The 25,221-nt window shown below is 42.7% G+C and overlaps 1 protein-coding gene across 1 annotated transcript in view; it reads right to left on the bottom strand.

The window, feature by feature from the left end:
* The window catches only part of GOLM1 (golgi membrane protein 1), a 62,591-nt gene extending 42,757 nt beyond the window's left edge, over nucleotides 1–19,834 (bottom strand). The window contains 3 exon segments of the mRNA XM_079113379.1: nucleotides 18,024–18,203; nucleotides 19,688–19,732; nucleotides 19,734–19,834. Coding sequence (XP_078969505.1) covers nucleotides 18,024–18,203; nucleotides 19,688–19,732; nucleotides 19,734–19,817 — 309 coding nt within the window. The 5' untranslated portion in view covers nucleotides 19,818–19,834.
* Between the last annotated feature and the right edge of the window lie 5,387 nt (nucleotides 19,835–25,221).

Here is a 25,221-nt window from a genome sequence, read left to right as displayed (position 1 = left end):
CCCTACTACATGCATGACTACACTACTGGTGTGACTCAGCACCACGTACAATCAGAGGAATGAGAAGTTATGCTCCATTTGTGTACAATGTGTCAAAATGCATTCCACTGTAATGTGTAATCAATTAGAACAAAAATTTTAAAAAGCAAAATGTAGAAAGAAAAAAATAAATAGAAGCAGTACATTTTTAAAAAATGGTAAAAAGCATAGTAAATACATAAACCAGTAGTATAGTTACTGATTTAAACTGAACGTAACTGTATGTGGCATAATTTTGTATGATGGTGGTACAGTTGGCCAACTTTTACCAGCTGCCCCACAAACATGAATAATGAGATGTGCTACCACGTCTCTCAGCTGACAGGGAATTCTCAGCCCCATTATGATCCTATAGAGCCAGCATCATACACGCCGTCTCTCACTGACTGGAACAGCAGCACTTACTGTATGAACAGAAATACTTCTGGTTCAACAGTGGGAGTTGTGACGACTGAAGGCAGAGGCTGGACACGCAGGGTTGGCTAGGTCATTCTGTCCCACTTTTCATTTTAGAAGTTTTCACCACTGCTCTGCACACAAGGACACACACACACATCCATCATGTTGATGACAATTAAATCTGATACGTAAGAAAGTTTTTAGATCTTAACTTTAAGCCTGCTTTTCGAGAAAAAGAAAAATAAACTTTTTTCTGAAAGAAATTTGGGGTAAGTTTGAGAACTTTCTAGGGTTGCAGACCAGTAGTAGAGCACTTGCCCAGTATGTGCAAGTCCCTGGGTTCAATTTGAAGAACTAAAGAAGAAAAGAAATAAGGGGGAGGGAGGAAGGAAAGAAAGAAAAGGAAGGTAGGAAAAGAAACAAATAATACCCCAAAGTGAAGGCCTCAGGAGCTGGTCTGACCTCTTCCTGCCCTCATGTCTCTCACTGATTTTCCCCAAGGTAAAAAAAAAAAAAAAACCTAGAATTCCTCTTCCCTAGGGCAAGTCATAACAATGAGAACCCACTTTCCCCAAAGTCATCCATAGAACTTAAAATACTCTAACCTTCCTCATCTTTCTGATAAAAGGTGGCCATAAAGAAATTCTCCAACCTACTTCAGACTCACCGCAGAGGGTTCTGCCCCATACCCAGAAGAAAGGAGTACTGTGACAGAAGCTAAGAAGACCAAAGAGGCAGGCCTTTCTGGGTCCCCACTCTGTCTATTCCTGGTAGATCAGATACCCTTTGCCCAATCACAGTTCCACGCACCGTCCATGCTTCATCAAAAATCTAAGCATAAAAGTCAACAGGTCATGCTGGGTCTTTACTGAGTCTTCCTTTCCGAAGCCTCCCATGCCATGTGACACTATGATCCAATACACTTGGTGTGCTTTTCTCTTGTCACACTGTCTTCTGTTAACAGCAATGCTGGCCATGGCCTTATACGATGGGCAGGGAAGGATCACCCTTTTTCTCCCTTGGCAGTTCTATTTTTTTAAAGAAAATGTTCCAAGGCCCTGTCCATATAAAAGGATGACAGTGGACCCAGCGCAGGTCTGCCTGCCCCTAGCCTTTCCACCGTGTGCTCCGCAGACTGAAAATCTCTGGCCTGCACGACCATGGCACCCTTCAGCTCTGAACATTCACCATTCTAAAACACCAAGGAGAGCGACACTCTCTAGCTGGATTCTGTCATTCTGCATACAGCACATGCCACCTAGGAGAACTTCGCTCCCAGTGCACCAGGATGTGAGAACCCTGACGTGGAGGACATGGCGTTTTACCCCAAAGCCCCACGAGTGCCTGAGAGAGGCAAGGCCATGTGAAAAGCATAGCTGTCCCCTAGGAGATGACCCATGGGACCCATGCATGCCCAAGCATGCAAGGGAATGAGGCACAAGGGTGAAGTCCACACCCCTGGCTCAGCATTTGGGGAGACATAGCCAAAGAAGGCCCAGGACAGAAAGCCCACAGTGAGGGATGGAGAGAAAGGGCGGTGGAGGAAACAGCTGATAGTCCCACAAAGCTGGGTGGCAGCAGACAGAGGCTCACAGTGCAAACCAAAGAGGAGATGTTCAGGCAAAGAAAAACTGGGCCCACATTTTAAGCACCAAGAACATACTCTTGGGGCTTAAAGAATACTGTGAATATCCCCCAAGATACTGCAAAGTGCTAGAATTTGCAACTTGGGTTATTTTAAGGCACAGCAAATGATAAGGACACATGAGCGACAGAGGCAGACAGACACAGAATGTCCATGTGTGAAAATGAATCATTGTGAGAATGTGAGCGTGATGAAAACATTATGCCAAGTGAAATAAGCCCAACCCGGAAGGACAAATGCTGCACACTTCCACTTATGTGGTATACCCTGCAAAGACAAAACCAGACAGGAAGCAGGATGGTGGCTGCCAGGGCTGGAGGATGGGGAGACAGGGAGCTACTGGTTAAAGAGTATGGAGTTTCATTCTGGGAAGATCAGAAAGTTCTGGAGATGGGCAGGGGTGAGGGTGAACACATTGAACGACCACTGAACTATACACTTAGAAATACTTAAAATGAGGTGAGGCACAGTGACACACACCTGTAATCCAACTACCTGGAGGCTCAGGCAGGAGGATGGCCAGTTTAAGGCTAACCTCAGCAACTCTGAGACCCTGTTTCAAAATGAAAAATAACAAGCTGGGGTTGTGGCTCAGTGGCAGAGCGCTTGCCTAGCATGTGTGAGGCACTGGGTTCGATTCTCAACACCACATATAAATAAGTAAAATAAAGGCCTATTGCCAACTAAAAAAAAAAATTAAAAACAAAACAAAACAAAATGAAAAATAAAAAGGGCTGGGGATAAGGCTCACTTGTAGAGTGCCCCTGGATTCAATCCCCAGTAACAAAAGAAAAACAAGCTGAAATGGGGGCTAGAGTGTAGTTTAGTAGTAGAGAGCTTGCCTACTGGGAGGCCCTGGATTCCACACCCAGCACTGCAAAAAGAAAAGAAAAAAAATTAAAAAGTTAAAATGAAAATTTGTATTCTATATGCATTTTACAAGAAAAGACAATAAACTAGAAGTAGGTGGGGCAAGTTCATGTAATAGTGTGTGAGTATAGGTGAGTGTCAACACATGTGAGGACAAGCAAGAGATGAACCTTCAGAGACAGTGACAGACATCCCAGCAAGCAGTAAGATTCTGCTCAGAAAGGAGCTAAAGAGACTGAGGGACACACAATGTGGGTCTGGATCTGCAGCTGCAGGAGCGTGTGCGTAAGCCACAGAGATTTAGTGGACAGTCATGTGGGGGATGATGTGTAACTCTACGTGAAGCTTTAAAAACAAAAAACAAAACACCGCCTATCCAGGAAAACTCCCAGTACACACAGGCACAGTTGTTCTATACACCCAAAATAGCTCCTGTCAAAATTTCCCTGTGTTGTTACACAGAGGAGAGCAATATCCTCTTGCCCTGTCAACCTCATGGCTAAGCAGAATGGGAAAGCACCACCCAAAACTCTCTGGGAGAGTCCAGGACACTCCCAGACCCACCCTGGGATCACTCAGTGCCCAGGTCTGTACAGCAAGGTCCATGAGAGGAGGTGTAGTTTCCATTACAGGGATTGGCATAGGTCAATGAGGAGGGGACCAAGGACTGAGACTGGCTCACACCCATCCCTAGAAACCCCAACACAGTGTACCTTACAGGAGCTTAAGAGAGGGCAGGAGGAAGGAGGGAAGAAGAGAGTCGGAGGGGAGGAGGGAGCCAACTGAGGCGTCTGCCCTGGATTTTGAGACCAGGGTCTCAGTCTATCTATGTGCCTCTAACCCACACGAGTTGGGTCAAGAGAACTCCAGGAGGCCCCAAGTAGGACGGGCATGGGGAACCTGCCCTGAGTCTTGACACTTTTCCAGCAGGTAACTAGAAGGCAGAATAAGGGCTTCATCCTCCATTCCCTGACGTGGGATGTTCGTGACTGACTCCCAAGTGCCTGGTGTCCAGGAAACGCAGGCAGGCCCAGTCCCAAAGCAGCACACACTCCTCTGTCCCCTTCTTGGCACCATCTACACCCACCCCTCACCTCTTCCTGATGCTTAAGAATATGACATTCAATGAAGGAGGGACTGTATAGAGGGAAAAGAGAGGTGGGAGGGGTGGGGGGAAGGAAAAAAATAACAGAATGAATCAAACATCACTACTCTATGTAAATGTATGAATATGCAAATGGTATGCTGTTACTCTATGTACAAACAGAAGCAACATGTATCCCATTTGTTTACAATTAAAAAAAAAAAAAAAAAAGAGTATGACATTCAAGAGGTGCCCAGTCAGAGGAGCACAACAGTATGGGACCAGAGGAGGGGGATACTTGAAAACCTTCATTCCTGTCTTCAGAGAAAGAAAACTACTCCCTGACAGCAGACAGCACCAGCCATCTGAATGTTCCCCAGCTGATCTTCAACCAGTCAGGAACTGCCTACTGACAGGGCTGAGGGCGTGGCGCTGCAGACCTCCAACCTCAAAGCACTTCACTTGGAGGATGAGGACCAGTGGAGAAGCCCGAGGCTGAGCCCCTTCTACTGGCTTCAGTGCTTTTGTTCCTGAATGGGAATCCTCATAACTTCCCTGCTCTTGCCCACAGGAAACAACACTTTTCTGCAAACAGATGTGCGAAGACATGTGATGACTACAGTGAAAACTAAAACTGAACCAAGAGTTTAGGTCCCAGAGCCATGGTCAATTCTAATAGCCCCACTCATTCTTCCAAAACAAAAATAACCTCAGAGCTCCACATGTCAAAGCCAAAGAGAAAATAAAGTTCTTCGTGTTTCCATCAAATGCGTGTCTTGCAATGTTGGGTTCAGAAGTACAGAAAAGGGCTGGGGGAGCGTGCATGCCCAGAAGGCCTTGGGTTCAATCCCCAGCACTTCAAAAACAAAACAAAAAAGGAAGTATGGAAGGTGAACAAGCCAATTTCAACTCACTCAACCAATTCTGTGTGAAAACAGAACAAGACAAAAGTCAACCACAACACCAAAACCCCAGATGTCCCTTGTATCTTCCACAGCAATGAAAAATGGAAATGCTCTTTCTTGTGAGTGAGAGACAGTCCAAGAGCAAGGGCATGTGCAGGGTTGGTTTCCATCTGCTAAGAATTGAATGGGTCCCCCGAAAGTCCATGTGCTGGCAGTGAGCCAGACCTCAAATAATTAATCCACAAATCACGGGTTAATGATATGTGGAGATGGGGCCTTTGGAAGGTAGTTAAAGCTAGAGGAAGTCAAGAGGGTGGGGCCCCCATGACAGCATTAGTGGCTTTATAAAAAGAGAGACCATACTGACATGCTTGCTCTGTCTCACCATGTAACAACCTCCACCATGTTATGATGCAGTAAGAAGGCCCTTACCAAATGGGGGCACCATATCCTTACACTTCCCGACCTCCAGATGTGAGCTAAGTAAACCCCTGTTCTTTATAAATTATACAGTCTCAGGCATTCTTGTTAAAGCCACAGAAAATGGACTAAGACACCACCTGCACAGAACACGAGCAACGCACATGGAACACATGCCCATGTCAGCCACTAACCACCATGGGCAACTTCACACTGCAAGACAATGACTTCCATGTGGAATTCAGCCAGGGTGCATTTAAAGATCAAATTAGGTCTTGAATCCAGGAGACTTCCATGCATTTTCTCCTGAGGTCCAGCTCATTCCGCCACAGACCCCAGCCCCCTTCCCCTGAGACTGGGAGATGAAGACTACGGAGGGGGAAGGGATGAAGAACACCCAGAGGGATGGTCTGCAGTGAAGGTCATCAATGTGAATGCCACGTTTTCCTGCTTCTACAAACTTTTTTTTTTTCCTTTAATGTGGAAGGTAAATTACTTGAGTTTAATTACAAAGCTGTCTTTGAAGGTTAAATGTAATCAGCAACCTGGAGGATTTACAATCTAGTAAGACTGAAAGTCCTCTGAGACAAACCCTTTTTTTTTTTCAGGACAATATATTTTCAGTGGATTTCACTGCCTTGCTTTCCTTCTCCCTCCCTGGTCCCCATCCCATCTGTCACTGAGGCCTGCCGATCCCTCCTCATAGCTGCCTCTCAAATCTCACTCCGTAGAATCATTCTACTCCCACCTAGATGCAATGCAACATCACATTTTGGCTATTTCAAGAGCTTCCTTACTGGGGGAGGTGGTGGTGGGGGGAAGCACCTCTCAATTTAAGTTCAAATTTCTTAGTGTCTTAAAAGAAAGACACTTTGAGAAAGAGCCCTAGGGTTCCTCTCTAAACCCTCATGCCACATGCTGCTCAGCAGTCACCAGCAGCCCCCACCACACCACATCCCTTTCAGCTCTCTGTGCATTCTTCCTCCCTGGGCTGCTGGGCTGCTTGGAGGGACATGTTCAGCTAGCTTGCAAAGGTAGAGAGGAGATTCCCCCCACACCGACCCACACTGCCCTCAGACACCCCCTAGTGTATGCCTGTTGGAGGATGCAATTGATCAGCTATGGTGACTGCTCCAGGCACCTTCTGTTGTGCGTTCCTATACGGGATTTTGATTCCAATCATGTGTGCAGCCCCTGGAGAAAAGAATGCTAAATAGTTTGAGTAGAAGGCACATAACTTGGCAGGACTGGGTGACCCCACTCTGGAGGTTCTAGAGGCAGTCTGAGGCAGCCTGCTAGTCCCCTGCTCTGGGCTGGGCAGCAGGCCATCCTCAGGGCTGGCCTGCTAAAGGTGCCCAGAAGCCATTCTCCTGTGACTGTTCCTCTAGGCCCCTCTCATGAACCCTAAGGCACCTCCATCCTTGTATAAATGTCTTCCTGCTTAAAGCAGCTGGGTGGACTCTGTCCATGCTAACCCCCAATGACCCATTTACTCACCTTTCTCTAGTACCCAATGGGAAATGAACAGGCAATGAATCTCTCCTGTCCATCACTGGGCAAGAGCCAGAGCCTGACAGAATAAATACTGAACGGATAGAGAGAACTGGAAATGGAAAACCAGTGGGAATAAAAACAGAAAGCCTATTCTATAACCATGGATTTGTTCACACACACACACAAACAGAGGAACCACTTTCATCTGCATAATATGCAGGGTTCCCCCACCCCCAGAAGAAAAGCACCATGTTCTTAGGTACACCAAAAAGCAAGCTCAGGGAGAAGAAACAGGAACTATCTAAAAATTCTCTTTGGCTGTAAAGAATTCAGTGAGATGGAGCCAAGTTTAATGGAAAGACCCCCAGCAGCACAGACCCAGCCACTCTCCAATCCTAGCAGTGTCCTGAGATCTCTCCTGGGCTCAGCTTCTCCTACATCTCAGGAGATAAGAGTGACTATTTCCCCGAGAAACCACATGAGAAGTTCAATGTGCACATGTGTGTGAAAGCACTCCAGAACTTAAGTAGGACTGATAGGGGACAGACAGATGCAAGTGATGGAAACATGAGGTTAAGGGAATAATTCTATAAAATAGGCTCATTGTGCTGACCCTTCCTCCTTTCTTTTCCATGAAGCAACTGACCTGCAGCCCTTCCTGCCTTAAGTGGACAGGATATCACATTCAGCAGCAAAATTACCCGCTATCTGCAGGAGAAATACAGGCCCAAAATAATATTGATCAGAGGAACCCAAGTTACCCTGAAGGGGGAGACTTTGGTGACCAGATCCTGAAACTCAGAGAGATAAGAATAATTCCTCTGAGCCATAAAATCTGTAGAAATTTATGGTTAAGAATCTAGTTAGAATTGTTAGTATGAGCCAAGGTAACCTAGAATTGTCACAGCAATGGGGACTTGAAAGTCTGATGTTATCCTGCTGTCAGTTAAAAGTCAAGAAGTGGACCTGGGCAGGACTCTCTGGAAACTTCTCTGGGATCTTCAATAACTGGAGTGTAGGAGAGACACACTGTCCCTCTCTTCTCTGAGAGGACCTACCTTCTCCCTTGAGAGTGTCCTCTTTCCCGTTTCCTTCAATAAACTCATGCCTGTTACTCTAAGCAGCATGTCTGAAAACTCTCTGACTTGATCTCAAGAATCAGGGTTTGAAGAGGGGTTCTTTGCACTGTCTCATTTTCCAGAAGGCCCCAGCCCTGTAACAGGACGAGTGACTGGGCTTCTTGATATCAGTCACTTTCTTCTCCCATAGGCAGGATCTTTCAGAGAAAGCCAATCACACAAATATATGTACTGCACCCAGGGAAGCTGCCCCTATCCCAGATCCAAACAATGCCCAAGAATCTGGCTCCACTTTTCAGTTGTCTACAACAGGAAAGCACTCTAAATGTGTGACATTTCATGCCATACACCTCAGATAATGGTTCCCAGAGGTTCCCTGGGACTGGTTACTGTGGGAGGGGAGAAAGCTGGAAGCTCACTGAATCACCTCAATGCAGGTGCAGGTCTCCTCGTGGGGCAAGGTGGGAGTCAGATTGGGTAAGTCTGCCCTCCACTTTCTCCACTGCCTATTTATTTTTTGCTTCTGGAGTTCAAACCCAGGGCCTCACATATGCTAAGCACACACTCTACCACTGAAATACACCTGCAGCCCGCTACCTCTATCTTTAAGCTTTTCTCTTTCTGGATAAGAAACAGTAAACATGCCACCACAATGTCTTCCATTCTTCCACCCTGCAATCTTCCTTTTTGTAGGCTCTTCAGTCAGCTGCTTCCCTTCAAGAATGATATAGGAACTCTATTTCCATCACAAAGGGAATATAACTCCAATGATTTTCTTTGCCTTTCCTCCAGTGCTCATTTACATATTTAACAAATAAAAGGAAAGTATAAATGTCCAAGAGGATATACAGCTGCAAAGAACCAGCTTAGCAGAATGCCACAAACACCAAAATGAAGCTATTTCTGACTCCTTTTGAAGAGCAAAAGCAAAGAATAGCAGGAAGGTCTGCACTTCCCCTGACAGCATCTCCCAGTCCCTTCCTCCAAGTGTTTCAGATAGTTAGTAATGTGTTACCTCTGCGGCTGGGTGTGTGGTTATGGAGCAGCACTTAAGTCAGGAGGGTACCCAAGATCTTGGTAAGTCTCCAGACCCAGAATTATTAATGAGCCTTCCGAAAGCAACATAAAACTATCTGACGCCATCCTCAGGAGAGAATACAGAACTTTACAAATGACTGTTCACTGGCTTTTGTCAAAAACTAAAACCCAAGGCTCTGCTACTTCTGTTTCATATGTATACCCATCTGCATCTGTTAAAAAAAATTTTTTTTAAAGTATTTCATTGGTAGTTTAAAACAATGACCATGACACTGCTGGCAAAGCTGGAGTTTAATTCCCTTCCTTGAAAGTTGAACCAGCTTTGCTGAAATGCTTCCAATGAATGCAGCAGAAGTAACCCTGTTGATTTCCAAGTCAATAAAAGATACTGTGGGTTCAGTAGTACACCCCAAAAATTCATGTCCACCAGGAACCTACAAATCACTTTTTTTTATTTAGAAGCTGGTTCTATGTAGATATAAATGTAGAAGTAATTAAGATGAAGTCATTAGGTGTACCCCAACCCCATATGTCTGGTGTTTTTAAAAGAAGGGGGGGAGGGAGGAGGGAGGGATACAGACATACTAAGAGAAGAAGGCCAAGTAAAGGTGGAGGAAGAAACTGGAGCAATGCTTTTATAAGCCAAGCAATGTCATAGATGGCCAGAAGTCAGAGAGGTGAGGAAGAGTTCTCCCCATAGTCTTCAAGGGAGCATGACCCTGTCAACACCTTGCTTTTATGCTTCTAGCCACCAGAACTGAGCAAGAGTAAATATTTTATTGTTTTAAGCCACTGGTTTGTGATAATTTGTTAAGATGTCCTAGGAAATGAACAGCAAACAGCAAGCAGCTTCCCCCGGGCTCATCCCTGTCTCTCCCAGTCCATGTAAGGAAGCCAAGCAGACTTGTGGAGAAGCCACATGCACAGGTGCTGGGTTCCCAGTCCTAGGCAAGCTCTCAGGTGACAGAGACTCAAAGGAGTTCTCAGGTGGTTCTCACCCCAACCTGCAAAACATCCCAGGTGGGGATGTAGTGGAGAGTAGACACAAACTGCTCCCATTGAGCCCTCCAAAACTGCAGATGTATGAACAAACTAAACACTGTCTGTCATGGTGTGATACCACTGTTTCAGTGTAACCTGATAGGCAGCAACAGATAGCCAGAACACGTATAGGCTTGTATCCGTTCACTAGAGCCAAATGTAGACCTCTGTATTAAAAAATCACCCATGCCAATGAAATATCAAAGCCATCTACAAAAGTCCCTTCTGTAAAAATTTATGAAGAATCACCTTTTCTGGAATTATACTTCTGATTCTGTACCCATGAAATGGTTGTCTTAACTAAGATGATAAAGCATAAGCTGCCAAGAGTTTCTTAACTGCTTTTTTTTAAAGATTTGCAAAGTCTGTAAGTATTCAAAGACATTGATCGTTTAAAGAACCCTATTCTAGCCATGGATGGTGGCACACACATTTCATCACAGCAACTCAGGAGGCTGAGGCAGGAGGACCATAAGTTCAAAGCCAGCCTCAGCAACTTAGTGAGACCCTGTCTCAAAAATAAAAGGGGGGTGGGGCTAGGGATATGACTCAGTAGTTAAGCACTCTTGGGTTCAATCCCTAGTACCAAAAATAAACCCCAACAAACCGTATTCTACATTTCATGGCACAATTATATTTGTAAATGCTTAAATATAATTAACAATTTGTAAGTTTTAGAAATCATCTGCATTTTTTAAGGGAGTGGAGGATTCTCATGGACTTATCTATAAGTGATGTTATAATGGAAAAGATGACTTCTTTGGAAATTACTTAATATACACAATAGTTTTCTATTGCAAAACAAATCTATGCCTTTTTACATATAGCACAAGAAGTAACTATCCAAGAGTTTCCACTAAGTTACATATCTATTACTGGACAAAATAAAAATGGCACCTTAATCTTCAAGGTTTAGCTGAAGTCTGATTTGAAGTTATCTGGAGTTGGATAGCCCTAATCCAAAAATCAAAAGAAAAGAAAAGAAAACAAAACAACAACAAAAAAAATCCCACAGTTTTTTGAGGTAGAATCTCACTAAATTACCCAAGCTGGGCTTGGAACTCCTGAGCTTAAGTAATCCTCCTGCCTTAAGCTTCCTGAGTAGCTGGGACTACTACACCACTGAGTCAAGCTCAAAACACTAATGGGGCTGGGGATGTAGCTCAGTTGGTAGAGTGCTTGCCTTGAAAGCACAAGACCCTGGGTTCAATCCCTAGCAGATAAAAACAAAAACAAAAACAAAAACAAAAGCAAAAAAAAACCACAATTGATTAGGGGGACTCAATCACTAAAGACTGTGCAAATATTGCAAATTAAAAAAAAAAAAAAAAAAAAACCTAGAAAATTTGAAATACTAGTCTCAAGCATTTTGGATTAAGGGATACTCAACCAGTACTTTTAAAAGATCAAAAAGTCTGTGGAATTTGGTTCAAATTATCAAGACTGATTAACTGGTCAATGTTCTGGCCAATGAACGGATTTTTCTCTGTGCCAGGTTTCTCCCCATTTGAGGAAAGGGGGAACTAAATAAGGCTGTGTCACCTGCCAATCTTTATCACCCAACAAACTTCCCATCAGCCAGGTGGGATTCACCACCTTCCCATTCCTAATTCTTTGCATTATATGTTGTTCAACATGCTGGAAATGCCATCCTGCTTTCACAAACTTTTCTAAACTCCATTTTAATCTCCAGGACTCTTACAGGAAAATACTACAACTGCTTGAGTTAACAACAATTTCTTCACTCATGTAACTCTTCTTGTTGTTAAAAATTAATTACTCGCTAAAGATTTAAAGAATATCGTTTTCCTCCGAAATAGAAGGTAAGCTGCTCGGGACATAGGCCTGAGACACATTACATACCTATCTACTGAAATTCCCACTCAGTCACCAAAACTTTCAACTCCTAAGTGCCAGTCTAACACCCATGACACAAGCTACATTATCAGGCGTATGACTTCCCTCTCTAAGTGAAGGGAACTCACAAGAAAAGAAGAATGGAGTATTACCCACAGAAACTGAGGACTGACTGATATGCAGGTCAGGAAGGTTTGCAAACCAAAAGATAACAGCAGGATCATTTTGGGGAACAATGTTGCAAAAGCTAAGAAAAACAGACAATTCTGGATGTAAGTCAACTTCTAGGTTTACTCTTGTTCATCTTCCAAGTTCCTTTCATCTTGACCCACATGACAAATTTTCTTGTGACTCAGTACAAACATTTATACATATACCTCTTTGTTTTACAGAAACTAAAACAATGGTTTCACAAAATTTACTTTACTACTTTTAATTTTTCCCCTGGCAGTACTGATGATTGAACCCTGTGGCACTCTACCATTGAGCTACATTCCCACTCCTTTTTTATTTTCTATCTGGAAAGAAGGTCTTGCCAAGTTGCCCAGGCTGCCCTTAAGCTTGCCATTCTCCTGCCTCAGCCTCCTAAGTAGCTGGGATTACAGGCTTGTGCCATGAAGCCTAGAACATTTTTCATAGTTTAATTATGGGTAGAACTCACTACATTACTATGCACAGCTCACTGATGGGTCCCAAACTATAACTGGGAAAACAATGCAAGTTTAGAAAAGTTCCCAGGGCCTAGGGAGTATTACAGAGCAAGCACACTGTAATTGACTTTCTCTCATAAAGGGAAAAAACAGAAATAAGGAAGCCCTCATCAGTAGGGGGTAAACGGTGGTATATTTATACAAAAAAGGAATACAGCATTTAGAATGACTGAACTGAATCTATAAAATCAACAAAAATTTCAAAAACAAGGCTGATTACCAAAAAGCAACTTGAAGAAAAGCAAGAGAAACAGAATGTTAAAAATGTAGATTTAAAAAGTCTATTGGTTTTTGACATATATGGTAAAGGTTCAGAAATTTAAGTTAAAAGGAAAATTATAATTCACAATAGTGAATATAAGAGGGAAAGGACAAGAGAGAAAGAGAAGGGAACATGGAGGACTTGGCTTCTTAATATTTTGTTGTAAATAGTATCTGGGTGAGGGACACTCAGGGGTGAGCTTATGAATCTTCTGATCTTCCTGCATATGCATCTATTTCATAAGAAAACTGATCTACATCAGCACCACTTAGCTGTTGAGACACTCACATGACATCTTACCCACCAACCATCCTGGGGGGTTAATTTTGTTTGTGTTTGTTTGTTTTTCCTTTTTTGGTGGTACAAGAAATTGAACCCTGGACAATTCTACCTCTGGGCTACATTCTCAACACTTTTTTAAAAAATTTATTTTGAGACAGGGTCTTACTAAGTTGCCCAAGCTGGCCCTGAACTCACAATCAATCCTCCTGCTTCAGCCTCAGAGCACCTGGGATTATAGTCATGCACCACCATGCCTGGCTCCAGGAGACACCTGAAGGGTACCTGAGCAAGCTGGTCTCAGTACTGAGGACCTTGAGACCCATCTATGTTCCAATGCTAGGCAAGGCAGCAATCTGAAGTGGGAGCACAGCTTCTGTGACTATTCAAGGATTACAGTGAAGATGAAAGAAATAACTTAGGAAAACATTATCTCAAATTATTTTGTAATAGCTTTACCGAATTATATTTAAATGAATTATATCTCTTAATGATAATGGCCTTTACTTTTTAAATCATTTCAGTGAGGCCAGTCTTGGCAACTTAGGGAGACTGTTTCAGTGTTTTTTGAAAAGGGCTGGGATATAACTCAGGGGTAGAGCACCTGCCTAGTATGTTTGAAGCACTGGGTTCAATTCCCAGTGGGTGGAGACAGTGGTGTAAATACTAGCAAGCTGCAGACTTTCAGGGAAGCACAAATACCTAATCAGAGGGTGTCTCATCTTCTACTGACCAATTTACCCACCCTTATCTGAAATGTGACACCAGAAGTTTCTAAAGTTGCAAAAACTTCGTATGTTCAGCATCCCTAATCTGAACCTTTACTTTTATACCTTACAGAGGAAAGGGGTAAAGTACCAAATGTTAGAAATACTGAGGTGCCCTAAGAAATCAAATATGTGCTTGGGTCAGCAAGGCAAAAATGGTTCTTCTGCAGAAGGTTGTGTCCCCAAAGGGAATTCTGCAAGCAAGCATACACAGGCAGGCAGTCCACCTACTTTTATCCCTAACAAAGTAGTGCCCCTTGCTCTGACAGGAAGAGTTAGGGGTGACAGTCTATGTGATTAGCTAATTTTAAAATTGGGGCATGCAAAGTGAAGAGCTGTAATTAAAATGGCTACAACTGGATCCAATGAAGGCTAAAACGGACCACCAAACTTTCTATTTCTCACACAAAGAACCTGCTGAGACCCAGTCTCACCCTGTGCTACTCTTTTAGGAAACACATCTCCCTATAAATGAAGGCCAAATCAGGTTTCTTTACAAATTTCTGTAAATCACCTAAACCTCTGCCAGCCAAGGCAGCACTGAGTCATATCTGGCCATTGAAATTAGTTAAAATTAAATTCAGCTCCTCAGTCCCACTAGCCACGTTTCATGTATTCAACAGCTTCATGTGGCTACTGGCTACTGTACTACAGAGCACAAAATGAGAACATTTCCATCAACACAGAAAATTCTATCACATAAGTCTGGCCCAAGGCAGTAATTTCATCATGAAAAGTATTCACCATGTTTTCCCTGATATGTTTGGTTTTCAAGCTCTTGTCCAGTCTTCACTTGAGAGATACAATACCCACCCCAAGACAGAGTAACAGTGACTGCCCAAGGTGAGGAATGCTGGTGGAGATGGGATATCTTGAGGTCCTGAGAGGTTTGCCAACAGCCTTCAATCACAGGTCCTGGCACTCCATCTCCTCCCATGGCTATCAATCACTATGGGTTGAACGACCTTAATCTGAAAATTCAAAATCTGAAATGCTCCAAAACTGGAAACTTTTTACATACCCACATGATATCTCAACTGGAAAACTGTACACCTGATCTCATGTAACAACTCACAGTCAAAACACAGGTGCACTAAAAATATTACATAAAATTATCTTCACGCTAACCCTATCAGGAGCATAAGAAGCATAAATAAATTTCATTTTTTGACTTGGGCCCTATCCCCAAAATATCTCATTTCATATATAATCTATACATATATAAATACATACATATATTTTATATACATATATGTCCGCCAATATTTTGATAATCAAAAACATCTGAAATTCAAATCACTTCTGGTCCCAAACATTTTGGATGCTTAACCTATGTAGATGATCCTTGAAAATTCTAATAAAGAATGGTACTAGGAGGTGGGACCTTTAGGAGGATATTAGGTCATGAGGACTCCACCCTCATTAATGGGATAGTGTCCCTATAAAATAGACCTCAGAGAGTTGCCTTGACTCCTCCCTCTCTGTAAGGCAAAAAACAAGGTCCAGACCTTCAAGGCACAAAATTAGTGGTTGTCTTGACCTTGAATGTCCTAGCCTCCAGAGCTTTGAGACGTCAACGTCTGCTGTTTATAAGCCACCCAGTCTGTGGCTTTTCATTATAGTAGCGCCAATGGGCTAAGACAAAATCCATTTAAAAAAAATAACATTATCACTACTGTTGCTGTGGTTTACTGCTAGCTCTTCTACTAGTACTGCTCTTGTGTTGTTGCTAAACACTGCTAGTAGGATTAGCTATAGTAATACTAGCTGCGAGTTTTTGAGCTTTTACTCCATGTCAAGCACTTTGCTAAATAAATAAATAAGTATTATTTATTTTTCTCTTTTTGGATCGGGTTTGAACTTGTGCACTTTACCACAAAGCTACACTCCCAACCCTTTTATTTTTGCCATCCTCCTGCCTCAGCCTCCCGAGTCTACCACCACACTCAGTTTATAAATCTTATCTTACCACTCACAGACACCCTGTAAGGGAGATTCCATCATTATTTCCACTTGGCAGTTGAAAAAATAAGTCCAGAGAATTTAAGTCACTTGTCTAAAATTATGTGACTAAGGGAACTCTTTGAGTCTCCTGTCCCAGAAGCTCCATCCACTAAAGTATAGCTAAAATCTTCCTGGGGCTAAGATATGATGAGGGACCCATCTTTGTTCCCCACAATGAAAAGGACTTTATGTCACATGTTCTTAAAGTTTAAAACTCTCAATGAAAACAGACTCTCTTTTCAAACACCTATTTTTTTGAATATTTTTACTCAACTATGGATTCTAGCTTTTCAAAGACTGATCTTAAGTTTGTTTATTGTTGACTAAAATTTCCCTTTCCAAAGGATTCTCAGTTTTATACATACGTCCCCCCTTTTAAAAAGGAAGCCATAAAAGTGAAGCCAAAGAGAAACTAATCTGTAATCCTAACAACTCAGGAGGCTAAAGCAGGAGGATCCCAAGTTCTAGGCCAGCATGAGCAACTTAGCCAGATCCTCAGCAACTTGGCAAGACCCTGTATCAAAATGAAAAATTTTAAAAAAAGGCTGGGGATGCAGCTCTGTGGCAAAGCATCTCTGGTTCAATCCCCTATATCCAAAAAAAAAAAAAAAAAAAAAAAAAAAAAAAGAAGAAGAAGAAGAAGAAGAAAAAGGGAAAGTTAGCTGGTTTTCTACCTGACTGATATTCCCCTTCATTTCATTCTGTGGGAAGGCTTTTACTGTTTTTGTGCTGGGATTGAACCCAGGGCCTCCAGTATCCTAGGTACATACTCTACCTGTGAGCCACACTCCCAACCCTATTTATAAATTCTTCTCTTTATCATACAGCCTGTTCTCCTCAACATTCAACAGCCATATAATCACTTTTCCTTCCTTCCCTGAACACTGATTCACAGGTGTATGAACCTGTGTCTCCCAAACTGCAATGCCTAAGACCCTCAAATAAAGTTGTTTTATAGTTTCTGAGTTTGACAGGATAAACTCTCATTTCCTCCAAGAAACACATCTTGAGGGACACTGTCTACATATACACTGTGAGAAATATTCAGGTCCCATTATATTCAGTCAAAGAGGCTTTCAGGAACACAAATAGAGTCTTCCAGCAAAGAAAAATAAAGAAGCACTTTATTATAACATTGAAACTAGAACAATTCCCTAGAAGATATATGAGTTTGGGAACAGGGAAAGTATGCTACAAATAAAGGAAAGTACTTCTTGCATTTTAAATCAGTTAGGAAAGAAAAGTCTGAAGACCTACTCAGAAGTAATTTCATTTTCTGGTGAAGTGCTGGGTACTAGTTTATACTAAAACCAAGTCCACATCTGAGATAATGGATCTCGAAGTACAACCTCCTTTTAATAAATCAACCATTCCCCAGGGAGAGGCACATGCATTAGTAAGAGCCAAAGTCTTCTGGATAATAAATGACCATGACTTTGAAGACAGTAGTAACTTATACCATTATACAAGTTAGTAAACAAGAAAGTTCAATCATGCAATCCTCATGAAAAAGTGATATGTAAAGCTTATTTTAATTACCCGGAAGTCCCTTTAATCTGTGCAAGATCCAGTTTTGGTTTTTTTTTTAACTTAGAAGCCAATGCTCAGAGTTCTCTACTTTTTAAATTTTATTTTATTTTTTTGAGCAGCTTAACCACTGAGCCCCATCCCCTGGCTTTTTTTATTTTGAGACAGGATCTCATTAAGCTTTTTTGAGCCTCCTTAAGTTGCCGAGGTTGGCTTGAACTTGAGACTCTCCTGCCTCTGCCTCCTGAGCTGCTGCCACACCCGGCCCCTACTTTCTTGTTGGTGTTTAGAGATCTGTATCTCTTGCCCTCAGTGAGATATTTGAAGGCACAAACACTATTCCTCTGTGGGATATAAGCACCTGGTCCGGAGTAGAAAATAAGAAAAAAGCCAGTAAGGGAAAAAACCCAATGCCACCTTGGTTCTTTTGCATTTCTTCCATTTACCACCATTGCAAAGATGAGCCCAGTGGGGAATGGAGGGTTGTAGGAGGAGATGCCCAACCTAACCAACAGGTCCACTCCACATAATGACATAAATCTTCATCCAAGGTAGAAACTGTCACTCAGAAGAGAAGCATGAGGGCAATGAAGTAGGCCATACCTTCTCATCTTGGTATAACTTGTTGACACTCTCCAGCTGAAAGTTGTGGCTAGACTGGATCTTGTCCAGCTGCTCTCGTTGCTTCTCCAGCTCTCCCTGGAACTCATTCTTTTTCAACTCCACAGCACCTCTCTCCGCAGCTGCCCTGCGGACCCTGCCTTCCAGCTCCAGGATTCGTGACTACAAGGAAACCAAAGTGTGAGGTCAGGCCATCTGGGAGAGTGCTTGAGTTCCCTCAAAGACCACACTGAACCAAAGTCTGCACCCCGCCTTACATGCAGGATATGTGCCTAAGGCTATGTGCTTCATGAGGATTTTCTGGAGAAATCCTGCTTTAAGTGGAGGAATGCATTTCTCTGAGTTCCCATGTTACTACTGAAAAATGGAAACCCATCACCACACCCCTCAGGGGCTTGTGAGGTATAAAGGTAGTACAAACCCAGAGTGCCCTGTGCACTACCTGGCGTGAGGTGGGGCATGAATACTCAGAGTTAAGTACCCTGATAACAGAGCACTTAACCCTCTAATCAGACAAAATTTCTGAAAACAGATTCAATTCTGCAACTCTAGAAACCAAGGTCTCATCTGCCCAAGAGAACAGGGACTGCAGTGGAAGCTCATTCACAAGGACTGTAACCCTGGATGAGTAGCTTGAGAGGACAAAACAGAGACGGCTTTCTGAGAGGGAGCTCCATGGCCAAGAACCCAGTGGGTCAGAACCCCTGCTCTACTTGTACTCAATCTGTGTGTGTTCCAGTCCACTCACCTGTGAAATGTAGAAAGCAGAATCCCAACTTTGAAGGACTTGAACACAAAAGGGGATAATTTTTGTAAAAGTAAAAGTTATTCTGACACTTGTTAAAATGAAAAGGAAGACTTTTCTCCTGACTATTCCCATAGAGGTTGTAACTTGCAATAGTGTAAAGAAACTGCGCTCAACTCTCAATATAGCAAAAGTGGTTAGAGATGTATAATCAATGAGCAGAGTGAAGGTGTCAGGGGATGCATGATGTCTAAGAAGGTGAGGGGGATTCTCAATAAACTGGTTTAATAAGATTCTTGCTAAAGGCAGGCCAAGGACTTCAACATCAAGGATGGGGGAGGAGATTCTTTGCTAAGACAGGGCTGGGCATACCAAAGACGAGGGTGACGATGGGGTCAGGATCAAGGCCTAGTGAAGAAGAGGGCTCGGAGGAGCCTCACTAAAGTATGGTTAAGGACAGAGCCTCTGTCATTGCTCAGCACTGTCCCAACCAATGACTGGCCATAAGACACAGGAAATCTAAAGTTATAATTGGCACTTTTAAAAACATATTTCTTATACTCATCATCCAAATATGCTACAAACACCACTCTCTGACATCCATGTGAACACCAAGACTGGAAATGGGCTGTGGTCAGTGGACCTCAGCAGGCTGCCTTTCCAGAACCACCCAAATGCTCAATTAAAACCAGAGGGAGTTTTGGAAGTGATCCTAATCCATCACTTAGTGTCCTCTCCTACCCAGGGTTGGGCTGGGACAGATACAGAGCCCTAAACTCCTATGAGAGTGTGTACACTGAGCACCAAGGGTGACAATAAACAGCAAACCCCTGGAACCATCACCCAGCAACTTTAAATACTCAATGGCATCCATACACACACAAAAAAACAGACATAATACCTGGAGGTCCACACTACGGGAGCTCGCAATCCAGTAGTTGAAGCCCCAAGACAATGATGCAGGCCACCAGGGCAGCCAGAACAAGGGGCGGCGACTTCATGCTGCGACGCCCGTTTCCCAATCCCATCATCTCAAAACCAGCGCCAAGAAGCTGCAGAAACAGAAACAAAAACAAACACCCCAGAGTAAAAACAGGTAAACAAACCTCTGTACTAGTATTATCATTCCCAAAGTAGGTCTCACTGATCTTTGCCACCCACAGGGAAACCACTTTGCCATGAAGGAGAGACTAGCATGTGTTCCTTGACATGTGAAACTGAGAATCATTTCTGTAAACAGCAGATATTAAGTGCACCCATCTCACCTCAGAAAGAATACCTATCTCAGGATTCCCCACAGATAATTTTATGTGATGCCTAACGAGAGAAGTATTTTTTTTAACTCTTTGATAGAGATATTAATGACACCCTATTAAGGTGTTTCTGGAGCAAAGCAGAAAACCCATGCTGGAGGAGACTGTGAACTGCCCCATGTAAGTCATGATCAATGACATATAGGACCCGCAGAAGTGTCTCCTTCATGACTTGGGACAGAGATGGGAGGTGAATTTGGCTGTAATCTGGGTTGAGAGGATCAATCTGTTTCAGGATTTAAGCTACAAATAAGGTATTCACTCTCCATGCCAAACACCACCTTGCCCTTTGAACAATCCTTTCTGATTTTAGAGGTCACATGTATATAAATGCAGTGCGATGTGTCTCATAGCAGTGTTAGCAAAAAAGCACCTCAGTGAGAGCTGGAGCCCACAAAAACACAACCGAGAGGGAAGGAGCTCTATCAATTTTGTTCACAGACTTCAACTCAAAACCAGATATGGCTGGATGTGAGTAAAGGTCACCAAGAACAAGGAAAGTTGATATTCACCAATTTTACTGAGTCAGATAAAACAGAACTTTATCAGAGTGAAGGTAGCCACACTGCAATAAACTGTCTCAGAGAACAGAGGACCTTCTATGCTAAAAAGAGGAGAAGCAGGAAGGAGGGGAACAAAAAGAAGGAAGATGGAGAGGAGGGAGGGCGAGGAGGAGCAGGGGCAGAAGGGACAGGAGGAGGAGGAAGGAAGAGAAGGGAGGAGAAAGAAAACAGGAGGAAAAAGAAGAGGAGAAACAGGGAGAAAGGGCAGGAGGAAGTAAGAGAAGGGGAAGATGGGGAAGAGGAGGAAGGAAAGGGAGGAAAGGAAGAAGGGAAGAGGAGGCCAAGCGGAACTCACCTGGGAGACAAAGCTCTCGCCAGTGAGCGGACAGTTCCTTCTCACCACACAGTCTAAATGTGCCATCAAAAGGCATCTTCTTGAATGAAAAAAGTGGCATTTGCTGATAAATGGATGGAACTGGAGAACATCATGCTAAGTGAAATAAGCCAGACGCAGAAAGTCAAGATAGAATGTTTTCTCTCATACACAGAATTTAGAGAGAAATAAGGGAAGAAGGCATGGGGAGGGGGGAGGACCAGTATCATTAATATACAGGGAAAAGTAGTGGAGTGGAAGGATGAGAGGGAAGGAGGAAGGACGGGAAAGAACTACTGAATGAATCTAACAGAATCATGTTATATGCACATGTAAGTGTGCCAAAGGGAATTTCACTTTTATGTAGAAAGTCCCAATCAAAAATAAACAAAGGAGTGGAAGGAAGATCAGCAGAATAAAGGAAGGAGAATTGAGGAGGGAGTAGGGGAGGGAAAGGGTAAGTGGGGACTGAAATCAAATTTCTCGCATGTATGATTTTGCCAAAATGAACCCAAATACTATGCCTAACTGCAATGCTCTTTTGATATCTAACTCCATATTTCTAAGTGATGTGCTTTTGAGTAAATTTTAAGTTTTTGTACGTAAGTTGATTTTTGTTTTGGTCAATGTCTACCGTCTTCTCACCTTGGCAGGCTGAGTATTTAATTCTCTCAAATCATCTCCCCACCTTCCCAGTATAATGACAGAACAACATTTAGCTAAATCAAGTCAATATGTCCATTATTACAAAAAAACAAATAGTTCATAGAAGAGTCAAGTAGTATACTATAAATACTGTCCTTTCTTTTACAACTTTTTTGTTTCTCCTTATTGAAAGCCTAGTTTATAAAAACTTGCTTATTTTTCATGGATCTATCATCACTTTCCCCATGTTTTTTTTTTTCATGTAGTCAAATATATCAGATAAACCACCAAAAAAAGAAAAAGGCAAGTTCTTTCATAATGGTTAGCTACTAGTGTGGGAGACTGTTGGGACAGATAAGCAATCCAGCTGAACCATCTACAATACTGTACCTCGGCATGACCACGGAAGACTGATGCCTGAGTCCAGTGGCCTCTCAGGCCTTCATCACCCACTTCTGGTTTTTTGGGATGAAAGAGGAAAAAATGTTCTTAATTCAGTTATCAGCTGACATCAGTAAACACTGTATTGTACATACTAAGGGAGAGTAATGCCCAGAAATATTAAACTGCTAGAAGAGTACAGACCTGCTAAAAATGTCTTTGCCTATACTAGCTGATTTGAATTACACGAGAGTCCTTTATTTTATTACTCTTCATAACAGTTTAAAAAAATGTTAGTAATATAAATGGGAGAGGGGACTACTTTATACGGTACTGTTACGATTACATCTCCCACTTCTCACTCCAAAGTATTTTCTAATGTCTGTATCCTTCCATACCAGTGGTCCTCAAATCTCAAGGACATCAAAATCACCTGGGGCATCTGAAAATATCAGTACCTGGGCCTCACCCCTGCATTCCTAACGCAATGGAATTTGACTGAGGCCCAGGTATTATTATTATCTCTCCAGATGCTTCAAATGCACAGTCACCAATCTAGATGTCACTCTAGAAGTAACAATGCATAAAGAAACATCAATATATTTTTAATCCAAACAAGATCACATCATTTGTTCCCTTTTTTTTTTCAAAGGGTTGAATACAGCACAATTGTGTGCCATGACTTAGTTAACCAATCTCCTACAGAGAGGTAGTCATGGCTTTCCTGGCTCATTTCAAATAAGACTGCCATGAACACCCTTACACATCCATCTATGTTTATGAACTCTTATCTACATGTACAATCCCTTATACACAATTCTGAAATCCAAAAAAACCTAAGGAGATTTAAAAAAAAAAAAAAAAAAAACACGTCTTCCAGCAACAATACCTGACCTGCCTGTATGGACCAAGGTCTGATCAGAACACACCTGAAGCTACTTATAATCTTTCCCCTTCTCCCTTCCTGGGAGAATTCACACATTTCACTGAAGATATTTCTTTCAAATTTTTTTTTATCTGAAGTTGGTTAAATCCTATGATCCTCTGATGCAGGTCCTGAAGATGTGAAGATGACTGTACACAGTTTCATTTTTACATTTAAATTATTCATCCAGGGCTGGGGGTGTAGCTCAGTGATAAAGCACTTGCCTAATATGCAGGAGGCTCTGGCCCTAGGTTCAATCCCCAAGACTGAAAAAATAAACAAATAAGTAAATAAAATAAATAAATAAATTGCCACGACAACAACAACAACAAAAAAAAACAATAATATTGTTCATCCTTTTGGAAATCCTTTCTGATGCAAGGAATAAGGAAATACAGTGAGTACAGCTTTTCTCCCCACTAATGGCTAGCAATCCCCCACTGAACAACCCATTTTAACCTAGCACTTTAAACAGCTACCTTTGTCATATACTAAATCCCCTAAGAATATACTTTCAGGTGGAACCCTTGCAAGATCCAGTGTTATTCCAGAAGATAAAAGTCAGTGGGTAGGTGTACCATAAGTAGGAAAGCAGAAAACAGACATGATTCTCGCTTCCAGGGAAACATACAGATGATCATTTAATATTCTCTTTCCTTCACCAGTCAATAAAATACTAAGCAAATCCCATGAGTCAGGTGTGGTGTGAGCACCAGAAAGCTCAGGGCAATGTTAAGAGAACAAACTGGAAGCCGACAGCCCCGTGAGACCCTGGCCCCACTTCCGAGGAGACACAGGGCCTGTCTGTGCCTCCCTGACCCCCTCACAGGGTTATCATGAGGACAAATGAGTTAATATACAAGAAGTGCCTAGAACCACAACTGGCACATAGTAATTGCTCCATAAATGTTGACCATTATTAGGGATGGAAAGATGAGGAACAGATCACTTCTGGATTCAATTTTTCCTCTGTGGAAAAGGTGGTGAATATTTTCCTTCCACAACCATTCTACCTTGCAGTACCTCACCATCTGCTCTCCTCCTGTTGGCTCTGCTGTGCACTGAAACAGGGCTGACGGCCATCACCAGGAGCTGAATCACGGATGCTGCCACGGTGGCAGACATCTCAGACTACAACTTACAGAAAGAGCTGTCAAAGGAAGCCCTGCACTGTGACCCAGCACTTGGCTGCCCTGGAAGCTGTGCAGCTGTGCAGACAGCAATGTCAGAAGTACCCTCGGCTCCCACTGGAAGCAACGCTGCCCAGATAAGAAGGCAGCCAGGAGAAAGGAAGGGCAAACACTGAGCCTTCAGACCTGCAAGGCCCTCCATCACTGGCCTCTAGGGGTGCAGAAATCATTGCTGCTGAATGCCAAGGGCAGATCTGGAGAGAAGTGACAAGACTGGTGAAGACTGAGGGCAGAAACCCAGAACCAGAGTTTAAGATGGTCAAATTCTTCAAACACTTTCCTTTCCCCCACATTAGAACTCACATGAACTGGGAACATGACAGAAAGTGGTAAGAGATACACCACATCAAACACACACATTAATGCTCATTTTAATTTAGGCTTCAGAATGTGTTTTATCTCAACCTTGTATGTCCATAAAACAAAAAGTTTTTATAAGAGAACAGAGAGGGACTGGGGATGCAGCTTAGTGGTAGAGCATGTGCTTAGCATACACGAGGCCCTGAGTTCCATCAGGAGCACCAAAGACAAGACGGAATAAACAGAGGCCACTATTAACTTTTAAAAAGAGAAAGCAAATGAAAAAAAGACAACTTGTCAAATGCACAAGCCCCTGACCTCTTAAATATTTCTCTTTTAAAAACCTTCTTTTCATATGTAGTTTTTAATCATATAGCCAAAAATATATTTATGATCAACCAGAACAGAGCAGCTTGGCTGACCAACATCACCAACCCAGAAACAATCCAGCTTCTCCAAACAGTGTCCGGGTCACACCTCTATTTGTTCTCACAAGAATGGCCCCACCTAAGCTGGGCACTCAGATCTCCCCAGCAGGAAGTTCAGAAATCACTGCGATGAGCAAACAGGCCCCAGCAATGATTGGGCCACTAGATTTTTCTGACAGTTTAATAAAACACTTTACCCTGTTTCAAGAATATCTATGAGATAGGGGTCAGCAAACTACTGCCCATGGGTCATACCCAGCATTTTTGGTAAATCAAGTTTTAAAGACACAGCAAAGCCGCAAAGCCCATCCTTTAAGTACCCCTCTAGAGCCATTTTCCAGCTACAAGGCAGACTGACAGTTTAAAAGAGACCTGTG

This window comes from Sciurus vulgaris (genome assembly GCF_902686455.1).
Source record: "Sciurus vulgaris genome assembly, chromosome: 15".
NCBI lineage: Eukaryota > Metazoa > Chordata > Mammalia > Rodentia > Sciuridae > Sciurus > Sciurus vulgaris.
The sequence above is the reverse complement of the archived record's forward strand: the minus strand, read 5'-3'. Positions and strand labels throughout refer to the sequence as shown.